The following is a 13,389-nucleotide window of genomic DNA, read 5'->3' as shown; positions in this document are numbered from 1 at the left end:
GTCAGACATAGACATTGACGCCCAACATTGCGTTGCTCCGTTACTGAACTTGTTCAATGCTCGAAACACTCGCCTCTGTCTTCACATACCGCTCGCTAACTGCTCTTGCCTTGTATTGCATTAATATGTTGGGTAGTCTGTTTAAAACTCTTGGTAAATTGAAAACAACAAGAGGTTCTAATTGTTCATCCTTCATTTTCAGAATCTTCAGAGGAAGAAGATGCTCCCTCGTTCGCCCCGTCCAGCTCCGTCGATGGCAATAACACAGACTCAGAGTTTGAGAAGGGCTTGAAATTGAAAGGGAAATTGATAGACCCTCCAAAATCTGCCATCACACCCGTCAAAGATGAATATGAATTTGACGAGGATGATGAGGAAGAGCGTGTCCCACCTGTGGATGATAAGCACCTGCTGAAAAAAGACTTCCGTAAAGACTCCATTACAAAAACTAACAATTTAATCTCCATACCCAAGATGGAAGTCAAAACCTATTCCAAAAGCAACTCGCTCACACCAAAGAAAACTGTCAGGCGGATTATATCTGACAGTAACAGTTCAGACGAAGATGACAGGACATTGTGTTTCACACCCGCACCCACGCCTCGCCAACAGGCCCAGCAAACAAACGCCAAGACCAGAGACTCTGCCAATCTGAGCTCTAAACTGCAGAAAGACAAAAATAAAGTCAAGAAGAAGCGAAAGAAGGACAGTAAAAACAACGCGAGTAAAGAGGTCAGATTTGGAAAAGTCAATGATAAGTTCTGCACGTCTGACTCTGACTGTGGCGACATGGAGAGTGAGGACGATAAAGGTTCCAACAGTATGAAAGACTCATCTGCGACAAACCTGAAAGAATCTTCGAGCTTTAATGCTTGTTCATCATCCCATGGGAATTTAAACTCACAAAAGCAAGCCCCATCGCTGGCAGAACAGCATCCGAAGCAGTGGAGGACAGATGGCTGGAAGACGGTGTCTTCTCCAACGTGGTCCGATGTTAGTTCTCTCTCAGATTCTGTCAGAACAAGACTGTCCAGTGAGTCTGATTACTCATCTGCTGATTCCAGTGTGGAGTCTGTTAAGCAGGTGAAGAGGAAAGCGCCGGAGAACAAGAAGAAAAACAACAATGTGCACAATAACACAATTGACAAGAAAATGTCCGATCTCTATAAAATCTCCAACGCAGACAGTGCAGCTTCCAAAACAGACGTTGATGGGAAAGTGCTCAAGAAGCACAAGGTAAAGCATAAACACAAAAGCAAGGAAAAGGATAAAGCGCCCAGTTTAGTACTCAACCAAGACATGAATGAGAAATTTGTCAAAAGCTTTTCCTTTGATTTTGATGATTCAAGACAGAAATCTCTAATTGGTGAGTCAGATTCACCATCAGAGGGTAAAATCAAGTTGTCCAAACATGAAAAAGACCATTCGAAAAAAGAGGATCGTTTATCCAAAAGCAAAACTGAAGACAAAGATTGGTCCTCTGGAAAAGACCTTCATAGATCAGTGAAAGAGGAGAAAGTTAAGAAATTGAAAGACTCTGTCAAAGACAAGACAAGCAAGGAGGAGAGAGAAAAGCCTGTGAAATCTGACAAAGAGAGAAATGTCAAGGAGAAGCCCAAGGAGGAAAAACAAAAAGCTCACAAGGAAGAGAAAAAGAAGAAGTCCAAGGAAAAGCCCTCCAAGGTGGATCGTAAAAGTGAACCAAAAGAGGATAAGCATTTAAAGGCAGAGAAAGAGAAAAATGCCAAGGAGGACAAAGATAAATCTAAAAAAGACAAAACGCAGAAGGATGATTCTGAGTATGAGAGCTATGATGTCAACAATCATTTTCTTAATCTTGAAGACACAAAACTCAGTGCGTCAGATGACCACCATGACAGGTGGGGCTCTGAGATGTCCTCTGATTCCTCATATGGAGAAGACAGCTGGGATGCACCTGTTAAGGAGTACAAGGAATACAAAGCCAATAACACTGTCAAATTAATTGTGGAGACGGTAAAAGATGAGCCAAGGCGAAAAGAAAATAAGACCAAGGAGAAGAAGTTGGACCACGCTGAGAAGAGATCGGAAAAAGATGTCACATCGAAAAAGAAAGACAAAGAGTCATCAGACAAGCCCAACGAAAAGAAAAAAGATTGGGCAGATAAACAGAAATTAAACTCCAGTTACGCTGTTGAGAAAGAAAAGAAGCGCAAAGAGTCCACTGAAATAATGAAAGAGAAAAAGGAGAAGGAACCAGTAGACAACTGTCGAGAGCGGAAAGACTCGTATGATTTCATGAAAGAAAGAAAAGATGCTAAAATCAAGCAGGAGCCAAGAGAAGACTATAACAGCGATGCGTTTTTCAAAGATATAGAGACTGTCAGTAAATCAGACATCAGAGAAAGAAACCATTCTGGGAAGGAGAAGAAGGGTGAAGGAATTGAGAAACGCGAGAAAACAAAAACTGACAAGCACAAGGAAAAGGTAAAAGATAGGGGAATTGAACAAGAGAAGGAGAAAAATGAGAAAAACCCCACTGAAAAAAACATCAAGGAAATGGACCGAAGTACCAAAGACAAAAAAGAAGGAGCTAGAGACAAGCATAGAGAATCTCATAGCAAAGAGAGGAAGATCTCATCTGAGCAGGCAAAAGACAAGAAAGAAAAGCTCTTTCAAGAAAAACATACTGAAAGAGAAAAGGACTTCTTGGATGTAAAAAAGGAGGAACGAAAGCCTGAAAAGATCAGAGAAAAAACATGGTACAAAATAGCCGATGTTTTTACTGATGAAAGCGATGATGAGGACAGCTACAATAGAGGCATTTCACTTGTGTCAGACTCTCTGAGAAAAGACTCCACACCAGATCAAGATGAGCTTGATCATGTCCCATCTGAAAAAGGCAGAAAAACGTCAACAGAAACCAAACATGTTGTAGATAAGGCAAAAGAAAAAGACCACAAGGAGAAGAAGAAAGAAAAGAGTACATTTGATTCTGGTAAAGAACGAAAAGGCTCCCTGGATAAACACGGCAAAGACAAAAAAGATTCAGGAGATATAAAATATAAGGACAGAAAAGACAGAATGTCTGTTGAGTCAAACCAAGACAAGAAGAACAAGCAGAAGCTGATTGATAAAAGGGAGCCTAGTGAAGAAAAGGCAAAAAGTAAATATAAAGATAAACTGGATCATCCTAAGGAAAGAAAACCTTCCAAATGGAGTGGGGAGAACGAGAAGTCCTTGTTAGAGAAATTGGAAGAGGAGGCTATGAATGACTACAAAGACGACTCTAATGACAAGAACAGTGAAATTTCTTCTGACAGTTTCACTGACAGAGGACACGAGCCTGTCCTTACCTCTTACTATGACTCCATCACCCTGACAGATCTTTCAGAGGACAGGAGAGACTCCTTATCTATAGCTACTCCCCAGGACAAGTTCAGAGAAAAGGAGAGACACAGACATTCCTCCTCATCGTCATCCAAGAAAAGCCATGACAAGGATAAAGAAAAAGTCAAAAAGGACAAGGTAGACAAACGGGACAAGGCTGAGGAAATAAAGGAATCCTATGGTCGGAGAGAGAGCTTACCTTTTGAGAAGGAGCCAATGCCTCTGGAGGCAGATCCGTACACATTCCCATATGGAGGTAAGGGGGATGGTGAAGACGACTTTGATAAAACTTTGGAATTTGAAAAAGAGATGTCCAAAAAGGACAAATCAACTGTCATCATCACTGACAGGATTAAAGACAAAAAGAAAAAGGAGAAACATAAGGATAAAGTTAAGGAGGAGAAGACTAAATACACAGATGGCTTTGGTTCCTTCAAACACTCCAAAGATGATGTAAAGACAGGACTGAAAGATAGTCCCCAGATAAATGTTCTCAAAGAACGATCAAAAGATGATAGTCCAAAGTATGATATGAAAAAGGAAAGAAATCGAGAGTCTTTGGATAAGGATAGCAGGTTGGACCACAGTAAATCCAAAACCAAGGATGAGAATGAGAAGCTGACTCAGTCAAAAGACATTGGGCGCAAAGATAATCGTCCCCGTGAAAAACTGCTGGTGGATGGGGATTATCAAATCACAAGTTTTGGCCAGATGCTGAGTCTTAAAGATCAGGAGATAGAAGAACGCCATAAAAGACATAAAGAACGAATGAAGCAGATGGAGAAGCTCCGACCCAAGTCTGGTGATCCTAAACTCCGGGACAAAACAAAGTCTACTGAGGAGGTGCGCAAAAACCGCAATGAGCTCTCAAAGAAGTCCAATAGTCTGGAGTCGGTGGGACTCAAAGAGAAAAAGCTCAAAGATGTTGGTCTCTCTGCTCAGATGATGTCCCCCACTGGGAAATTTCAGCCCACCGAGACGTCAAAGGACTGGATTGTTGGACATCAAACAAAGGAGAATCTTCCTGCTTCTCCAAGACCAGATCAGAACAGGCCGACGGGAGTTCCCACTCCAGCCCCAGTTATCTCTTGTCCCAGTTTTGAAGACGTAATGCAAACTCCTCGGACACCTTCTTGCAGTGCAGAAGACTACCCAGACATTATGCTGGATGGACTTGACTGCCAAAATTCGTCAGCTATGACAATGTCCATGAATGCGTGCTCACCATCCTTTTTTGAAAGGTATTTGAACTCTTGTTATTTTAGATACAAGATAGTATTATTTGGGCTGTGGTGTGTTCTAACATTTTTCTTTGTTTTCACCCAGCAGGTACTCATCCTCGCAGAGTTTTCAGGAAGGAACCTGTCCTACTCCAGCCAAAAACCTGCAGCTGCCCCTTGTCAGCCGCTCTGCTGGTTCTGATGTGTGTCGGCCTCTGGAAGATGAGTTTAAAGCTGTTGCTGACAAATTTCTTCGTCAACAAAGTGACCCTACTGAGTTGGCGCAGTCTGCTTCTTCACAAGTGCTAGAAGAGAAGTCGTCATCCGTGGAAAGACTGGAGTGTTTGTCTCCCTACTTCTCTCCAATTCGACTGTTATCTCCTCGAAGGGAGCCGACACATCCAACGGCTGACGTGGCATCACCGTCCCTTGTTGGAACAGAAACCAATGACCATCACCCTGACAGCTTGTACACCAGTTTCCTCCCAAAACCGTCAACTCCAATCCACAGGCCAGATCCCCAGGAGCCTTGCTTTGATATCGCTGCACCACCCACCCCAGCTCCTGCTGCTTTGCCACCCCTGGATATCGATGATATATCTGAGCCACACCATAGTGAGCCGAACCTTGTGCTGTCAGATCTTCCCTCTGTAGCTGAGGACCAACGGGAGGATGAAGACGATAATGAGGGTGATGTCAATGAGAGAAATGATCCTGATCAGTGTGCGATTGAGGATTCACAGCCGGTACGGGACTGTGCGTACTCTCCTGACCCAGAGGAGTCTTTAAGGAAGAACTGGTCTGCAGAGTCTCCGGGCCACCCAGCACCGGAGGTCCACAGGCTTACTCCCTCCCATTCTTCTCCCAACCATGGGGAAAACTGCTTCGACCACAACCTCAGCTGGAACCCTGAGATGGACAAGTCACCTCACAGAACATACGGAGAAATCGAGGCTGCAGTCTCGAAAATAACTAGTCCATACTCCCATTCAGACAATGACATTCAGCACATGTCAGGCCATGCATCTATTACTCCACCTTATGCTACTTGGAATAGATGGCATAAAGAGGAACCGGAGGACTATGACGAACATAAGGGAGCTGTTGCTGATATCCCATCTCCAGAGCGGCCCGACACAGCCTTGGATGTGGACCAAAACTTTTTGAACACCTCGTCATCATCCACCAGATTAGAGTCTTTCTTCCAGAATTGTAGTAAGCCCAGCATTGAAGACTGTCATCACATTGAAAAAGAGGCGGCATGCGATCCAAACAGTCGACAGGCCTCACATGCTTTTAGTGATGCCACAGATGGCCACATGACTCTGCCGGTTGGACCTGAACCCGTTGTTCCCTGGGCAGACCCTTTCTCTGCGGATGCTGATGAATTAGATGACCTTGGACCATTTTCCTTGCCGGACCTACCACTTCCAGACAAGTCAGAAGAAACGGATCCTCAGCTGCCAGAGCTTGCTGAACACAAGGCGGTACCTCCCCATATTGGGCACGCCGTCACTGAAGTGGAAGACCCAGACATAATGGAGGTCGGTCTCCCTAGCTATGTCAAGGCCACGTGCCAGATTGAAGACCTCGGTCTGCGGCAAACAATGTCTCAAGACTTGGTTGTTCCCTCACCACATGGAAACTTCCAACAGGAATTGGACCCTGAGCCTCAGAGTGTTCCCATCCATAATGTCTTGAGCTTCACTCAGCAGGGCGGCTTACTAGAACGAAAAGTTCCTTTTGGGTGTACTGATGAGTCTGCAACAAATTTACTGTATTCATCTATGAAAGAAGATGCCAGTCAGCAACATCACATCCAAATTCCTTCTTTGACTGAATCTTTGCAGCTGCCAGTAGAGCCAGTGTCTGCTGTCAAAACTGAGTTGACGCAGGAGACGCCTGAGCCTGTAGCAGAACCCACAACATGCAGCCCCCTTCCCGATATCCCAGAGACAGTCTCTCTTCCCAGCACAGTGGAACTACCAGACTCTCAGGAGACCATTTCCAGGCTGGCCACGATAAACATGACCACTGTGCCCATCCCTGCTGATGCCCCGAAGAAGGTAGACGAAATTCCTCAAAGAATGACCCGCAATCGGGCTAAAAACAATCCATCCGCTGCTGCTGTCCCTTCTACCTCCAGTATAATAAGCTCTCTGTCAACAACCAACACAGTCACAACCAGTCCAGTCGTAAGCATTAACCTGACTCCAGCCAGACTGCTGACTCCCACGTCAGCCTTTAGCATGTCGGCTCTGAAAAAGGAAAAAGAAGTTGGACTTAATGTTTCCTCCACGGGTGGTAATTCATCCCCAGCTGTGACTGCATTGGCGTCTGTGACAGCATCTGTGGTTCTTAGTAAGCCAACTAAAGGGCGCCATCCAGGGGATGATGATGAATCGCAGACTCAACACCCAAGGAAAAGGAAATTTCGAGGCACTGGTCAGCAGGTCCAGGTCCAGCTGGTAAATACAGCCATGCAACAAACCAGGGAAATGATACAGCAGACTTTGGCAGTTGTTGTGAATGCCATCAAGCTGGATGATATTGAGCCTTACCACAGTGACCGGTCGAATCCCTACTTTGAGTACCTGCAGATCAGGAAGAAGATCGAGGAGAAGAGGAAAATCCTCTGCTTCATCACTCCACAGGCCCCTCAGTGTTACGCTGAATATGTGACCTACACAGGCTCCTACCTGCTGGATGGCAAGCCTCTCAGCAAGCTTCACATCCCCGTGGTATGTCAAGGGTTCAATTATTAATTTGTGTGTCTGTAAAATTAATTTCCTAGCTTCTTGGTGCCATATACTATACTAAATCCTCTTTGAAAGCTGAATGTCATGTCGTATAAAAAAATGTGCATTGGCGTTCGATTCCTTGAAGTCTGTAATGAAATGGTGTTGAAGGGTTGTTTTATTTGACTTATATTTGTTTTTAAAACATCCCTGTGCTGTAAAATCAATAATTATTTTGTTTTGTTCTTGTTTTAGATTGCTCCACCTCCGTCGCTGTCAGAGCCTCTGAAGGAGCTCTTCAGGCAACAAGAGGCTGTGAGAGGGAAGCTCAGGTTGCAGCACAGCATAGAACGGGTGTGAATGCTATTTATTTTATTTATATTTTTTATGGCTGGGCATGATTCAATTTTGTAATTGCGATGACAATATGCAGCTACAAAGAAAGTCAAGAATCATGATGAATGTCAGTGTATTGTGCATTTTATTTAAATGGTACTAACAGTGGCACATTAATAAAAGGGCGAAAACATTTGTTCAGAATCATGGTGCCGGAAGATCTGATCGAAGTGCTCTAAACACAGACCATAGCAAGACATAACTGAACTTTGTGATCATTTCTGTATTAACACTGTAACTACAGGCATCAAAGTCAAATTACTCATTTGAAGGAACTGGATATCAATGAACCTGAAGAAACCTCTAGAAACATGACGTCCTTTTTTCGTTTTTATGTTTGTGAAATAGCCCGTCTTGCATTCATCGTTGTGAAGTGGTGTGCATCATGTTAGTGTTGTTAGTGTGGTTGATTTGCTGGCTGTGATGTCGTGTGTTGCATCTAATGATATTTGAGACTACAAATGCTAAGATGATCAGTAAGTGCAGCTTTGACGTGGTTACTTGGGTTTTATCAACACAGTCATCCGTTAGGGATTTAAAATTTCCATTCAGGAGTCCACTACCAGCTGCGACATGCCACTCCTTCTGACTTCTGCAGTTTAGACCCGCCCCCAAATGCTGTCACTGGCTAAAGAACATGATGACTCGTGTTCAACATGCTGCTTACCTCCTATGAGACAAAGCCAGGAGGAGGAGTGAACAACTTTTGGACACACTGCAAAATTATTATTGGCATCAATAAACCAAAGCATTGAGGCATGGTTAACGTGTTAATTTGCTTTGCCCTGATATTTTTTAATTTCTTTCGTGAAGTTGGTATATATTGTCTTCTATTTTTGGCTCAAACAGAATTAAACAGTTGAGCCTCTGAGTCTGACTTTCTTTAAATCTTTCTTGATTGCAGGAGAAGCTCATTGTCTCTTGTGAGCAGGAGGTTTTAAGAGTCCATTGCAGAGCGGCTCGGACAATAGCCAACCAGGCAGTACCATTTAGTGCCTGCACCATGCTTTTAGACTCGGAGGTGTACAACATGCCCTCGGAGAGCCAGGTGGGAGATGTTCGCAGAAATGTCTGTGGAGAAAGTCTTGTCTTTATGGTGTCTTCATCTTACTATGTTTTTCTTTCCCAGGCTGATGAGAACAAGTCTGTAAGAGATCGCTTCAATGCTCGGCAGTTCATTTCTTGGATTCAAGATGTTGATGATAAATATGATCGTATGAAGGTAAAGGATTTTGTCGGACGCTGAGCGCGATCTACAGTTGTATGGCAATTTCTCACAATGACTTTGTTCCTCCAGACATGTTTACTGATGCGGCAACAGCACGAGGCAGCAGCCCTCAATGCAGTACAGAGGATGGAGTGGCAGTTAAAGGTCCAGGAGCTAGACCCAGCCGGTCATAAGTCCCTTTGTGTCAATGAAGTGCCGTCCTTCTACGTTCCGATGGTTGACGTCAACGACGACTTCGTCCTGCTGCCTGCCTGAAAGCTCTTCCTCCATAGACATGGACACGTTTCCGTCTGAATCCGTTTTTTTTTCCAGAGACTTTGTCAGCTAGAGCGAATGGAAAGGGCTAGCAAGGGAGGATTTTAGAGGGGTGGGTGGAAAACAGTGCAAAACTTTGCCTCGATTACCTTCTGTACAGAAGGATTTCTGTTTTTACCGGGGAAAAGGAAAATTACCCGACTTGCACTTTCATCCTCAAAAGTTTTTATTCTTATTTTGATCAGAGTGCAAGAAGCAATAACAGTAATTGCTTTGATGCATTGGAACACATCTTCTCAGTGCTTGGTTGGAGTGAGTTGGGGACAGATTTATATTTTCTGCTAAAGATTTTAGTCCCCATCTCTGCAGACCCCTTGCCAGGAGATGGTGACGGAAGCAAGGTCTTCAGACAGTGTACTGCCACCTGGGGTGAGCAACACAAGATCATCCTCTGTTGACCGGAACAACGAGGAGGTTCAAGACATCTGAAGGCATTAAGACTGTCCACGTGATTATCAAGCAGAGGGGCAGGCAGGCCAAGGAAGCTACAACCCACCACTGAGAAAGGTGTGGCTTTTCCAGTCGTGATGGTTCTAGCCAAACTGCGGCACGTTATGGAGGGTTTCTCATGTGTGCACTGGTCTGAGAGGAAAAGACTGATCCTGCCACTGCCTCTCGGCCTTGCCATGGAAAAATGACTCCCTGAGGACAAACCGGAGTGTTCTTCAGAGGCCACATTTATTCCAACACGAACTCCACAGCCAGCCATGGATCGCGTGTGCCACAGAACCCCGAGGAGACACAAATCTAACGAATGTTGAGATTCAAAGAAACTATGTTGAAAAATGAGGTTTGGCAGGAAGAGAGTGACATTGTTGTTTATTTCTTTACTTGGGCATTTCATTGTTTCTGGGGAAGTGACTTGAACACTACAGAGCCAATATTAGTTTAATGGAAAAAAAAAAACAAAAGAAAACTGAAAAAAGTTGTATTCCGTAAATGATGTACAGTTTTTATATTCGTTAACCAATGTATTCTTGCTGCCTTCTAGATAATTTATTTTGCCACACATTACTGCACAGTTGTAAATAACCTATGTACTGTAATATCACTCAGTTACGTGTAAAGAAAAAAGACAAAAGAAATAAAAATGATCTTTTTATGTACAGTTCACTTTTAGGCAGCACTTTCCCCTCATAACCATGGGCCAAAATGTGTACATTCTGTTAGCGCCTCTCGGCCGTTTTGCGTGTCCCAAACACACTCGAGTGGCCGAAAGCGACCCCCTCTGGATTTAACCGTATAGTTCCACAGATGTAGCAAAATAGATGTTAAGGGTTTATTTAAAGAAGACAGATTATTATTATTCGTTGCTTTACTACACAATTGTATCAGAAAAATATCTAACCAAGAAAATGCCTTCTTCAGTGAACGAAAAAAATGTACTCATCATTGGGCAAAGTCATCAATGTGTGTGGGTGTGATCAAAGTGTAGATGCGTCTCATTCATCAACATCTTGTCAATACTCTCGTCATTTTTTTTTTTTTTTTTTATTATCTTGAATTGGCCTCCATTCTGATCATCACAACACATGACACTAGGATTGCCTCGTTTATATATTGCTACACAATTGAAACTTGGCCCTTTCAAACTGATGTTTTAAAGTTTCTATACATGTTTTGCCGGCTAACATTAGAAAGTCAAACTGCTTTGTTTTATCCAAATTGTAATTTTCTGATTTTACACGTTCCTCCAGCGCAAGTGACCGCAGCGAGGTTTAGCCGTGATTAAAGAAAGTTTATATGGTGTTTACTATCGGAAGTAGCATTTGGGATGATTATTGTTTGATCCCACCACATAGACTCTCGACATGTTTGATCGCAAATTGTCAAAACACAAGCTTAACTAGTTTTCAACACGCTCGACATAGATTGTCTAGTCAAGTGCATCGGTTATTACCCTTACACTGTGCAGACAACGTGGCTACAAATTCTAGTTGGTCAAATCAAAAACAAAACAACCACCGTTCTAAAATATAGATATTTATAGATCTATATGTAGATCTATATTGAAATGCATAGATCCATGTCTAGATTGAAACATATTGTCAAAATAATTTTTGTTCTTACACCGTGTGCAAATACAATTTTTGGTGTTGTCACCGTTTTATCTGGTTGGTTTGACTGTTTTTGTGTTTTAACTCTTTGTCTTTGTTTAAACACCAGTGGCATGTCAATCGTGTTGCTTACGGAGCTGAATGTAAACCGTTACTATGCCCTGAACCGACTACACCCTCGCTATTGTTTACAAGATGTCAAATGTGTTTCAGTTTTCATGTCACATTTTTGTAACGATGGAAGCCCTGCCTTTGTTTGCTTTTTTTCCTAACCAGTCGATTATTGCAACCCAAAGGCTTGAAATGGTGATGGACTCACTCAGTCGCACACTGACCGAACAACTTGTCATTCGTCCTGCGATAGATGTAACCCATCCATCTTTGTCATTTCTGCAGCATGAGTATTCAGCTAACAGTTATTTCTGGTTTATTTGAACAAACGCACGTCGGATGCACAGTAGAGCACTTGGCTGTGGTGATGCGAGCATGACACCACCTCAATCAGCAACATATTACCTCTACTCTCCTCACATTCACTCATTGTCATTTTTGCGTTGTTGTTTTCCTACAGGACAGAATTTCTATTATTTTCAATGTTGAGAATCACGATTTCAAGCCTTTTTTCTAGTTTTTTTTTTTCTTTCTTTTTTAATTAAAAACCCAGACTGTAGCTGTTCCATTGTTCCTTTAGGATGGACTAATACAAAGCATGGAGAACTACTCTTTAAAATGATGAGAAATAACCTATTTATTATCATTTTGTATGATTTTGTTTTGGTTTTATTTCCTGACATCTGTGGTATGTTTTGAGTTGAAGTTGGTCTCCGCTGTGTAAATTTTCCTTCTTGTAATGCGCGAACGAGACACACTGTAAATAGATGTGTAAATAGAACCTCCCAGGACATTTTGCACCCTCCTCTTTGTACTAGTCTGAAAAATTGCGTAGAATGTGGGGTTCTAACGGCACCGAGCTGCGTGCGCTCGTTGCAGGTGATTATGATGTAACAATGTAACTTTTTTTATTTGTAAAATGTAGTTTATTTGTGTACATATTGTTGGAGCAGCTAAGGGGCTGGGTGGTTGGGGAGGGGTTAACTGAGGGGGTTGTTGATGCTATCGTCAGTGCTGTATCAGAAATCAGTACTTTCACCTTCAGCTGTTGATTTCCTGCAAAAAATAAGTTAAAAAAATGACAAAAAAAAATTTAAAAGAAAGCGAAAAGAAAGGATGGGACAAAAAGACTCAAAGTGAAAAGTTAAGATTCTAAATTGTTATTTTCTACAGTTGCATGTACAGAGAGCGAAAGAACTGCTGTTGTTCCTCAGAGATTATGTTCGTTAATAAAATTTTGAAATATTATGCCCTTGTCTCCTTTTTCTGTTGATTATGAAATACACTAGTGTACTAGGAGAAGTAATATTTGAAATAAAATATAAGTATAAAGGATCAAATATCTGCTTATAGTCCATTGTTGTGCACCTCGATGAACGATGAGGATCTATGACAAGAGCTTCAAGTTGCAATACAGCAGAACTATGCGGCTGTTTTATGGTTCAAAAAACAGAGATACTACCACATTAGCAATCATCACACCCGTGTGAATGGAGGTTCAAGCACTTAAACCTGCCAAATCTCCTGTTCGTCCTCAACACTACTGTTTATAGATTCAACTGCAGGAGTACAAGTTGGGTTGTGTCACTTTTAGTTTACGTCAGGCCTGTCACAAAGTACTTGCTTCTAGACACCTGAAGTCACGAGGATCCTTTTGTAACTACAGGCTTGCACTTCTTGTTCTTTGGATGAGCGCCATCAGGCAATCCAAATATTACTCTGACATTTAAGCCTTATGAAACAGAAGTTTTTGGAGGAGCTAATATGTTGTCTCACAGATCTGGATGATGGATTCAACTGAAGGGAGTCATATATATATATATATATATATATATATATATATATATATATATATATATATATATATATATATATATATATATATATATATTCAAGATAACTGTCATAATCATGACATGTAAGCCTGTTCCCTCCAGGGCCAAGTACCAACTCAG

General features: G+C 42.3%; 1 protein-coding gene across 6 annotated transcripts in view; it reads left to right on the top strand.

Moving 5' to 3' along the window:
- ankrd11 (ankyrin repeat domain 11) overlaps window positions 1-12,684 on the top strand; it is an 80,476-nt gene extending 67,792 nt beyond the window's left edge. For 3 of the 6 annotated variants that reach the window (XM_053865824.1, XM_053865823.1, XM_053865825.1), the window contains 5 exons: window positions 203-4,610; window positions 4,696-7,330; window positions 7,583-7,681; window positions 8,628-8,945; window positions 9,021-12,684. In XM_053865824.1, the coding sequence (XP_053721799.1) occupies window positions 203-4,610; window positions 4,696-7,330; window positions 7,583-7,681; window positions 8,628-8,945; window positions 9,021-9,206 (7,646 nt within the window). In that variant the 3' untranslated portion in view covers window positions 9,207-12,684. The remainder of the gene's footprint in view (window positions 1-202; window positions 4,611-4,695; window positions 7,331-7,582; window positions 7,682-8,627; window positions 8,946-9,020) is intronic. The other 3 variants (XM_053865828.1, XM_053865827.1, XM_053865826.1) reach the window with 3 other exon arrangements.
- Window positions 12,685-13,389: the final 705 nt, after the last annotated feature.

This window comes from Synchiropus splendidus, chromosome 5 (assembly GCF_027744825.2).
Source record: "Synchiropus splendidus isolate RoL2022-P1 chromosome 5, RoL_Sspl_1.0, whole genome shotgun sequence".
Lineage (NCBI taxonomy): Eukaryota > Metazoa > Chordata > Actinopteri > Syngnathiformes > Callionymidae > Synchiropus > Synchiropus splendidus.
Note: the sequence above shows the minus strand (reverse complement) of the source record. Positions and strands in the feature narration are given on the sequence as shown.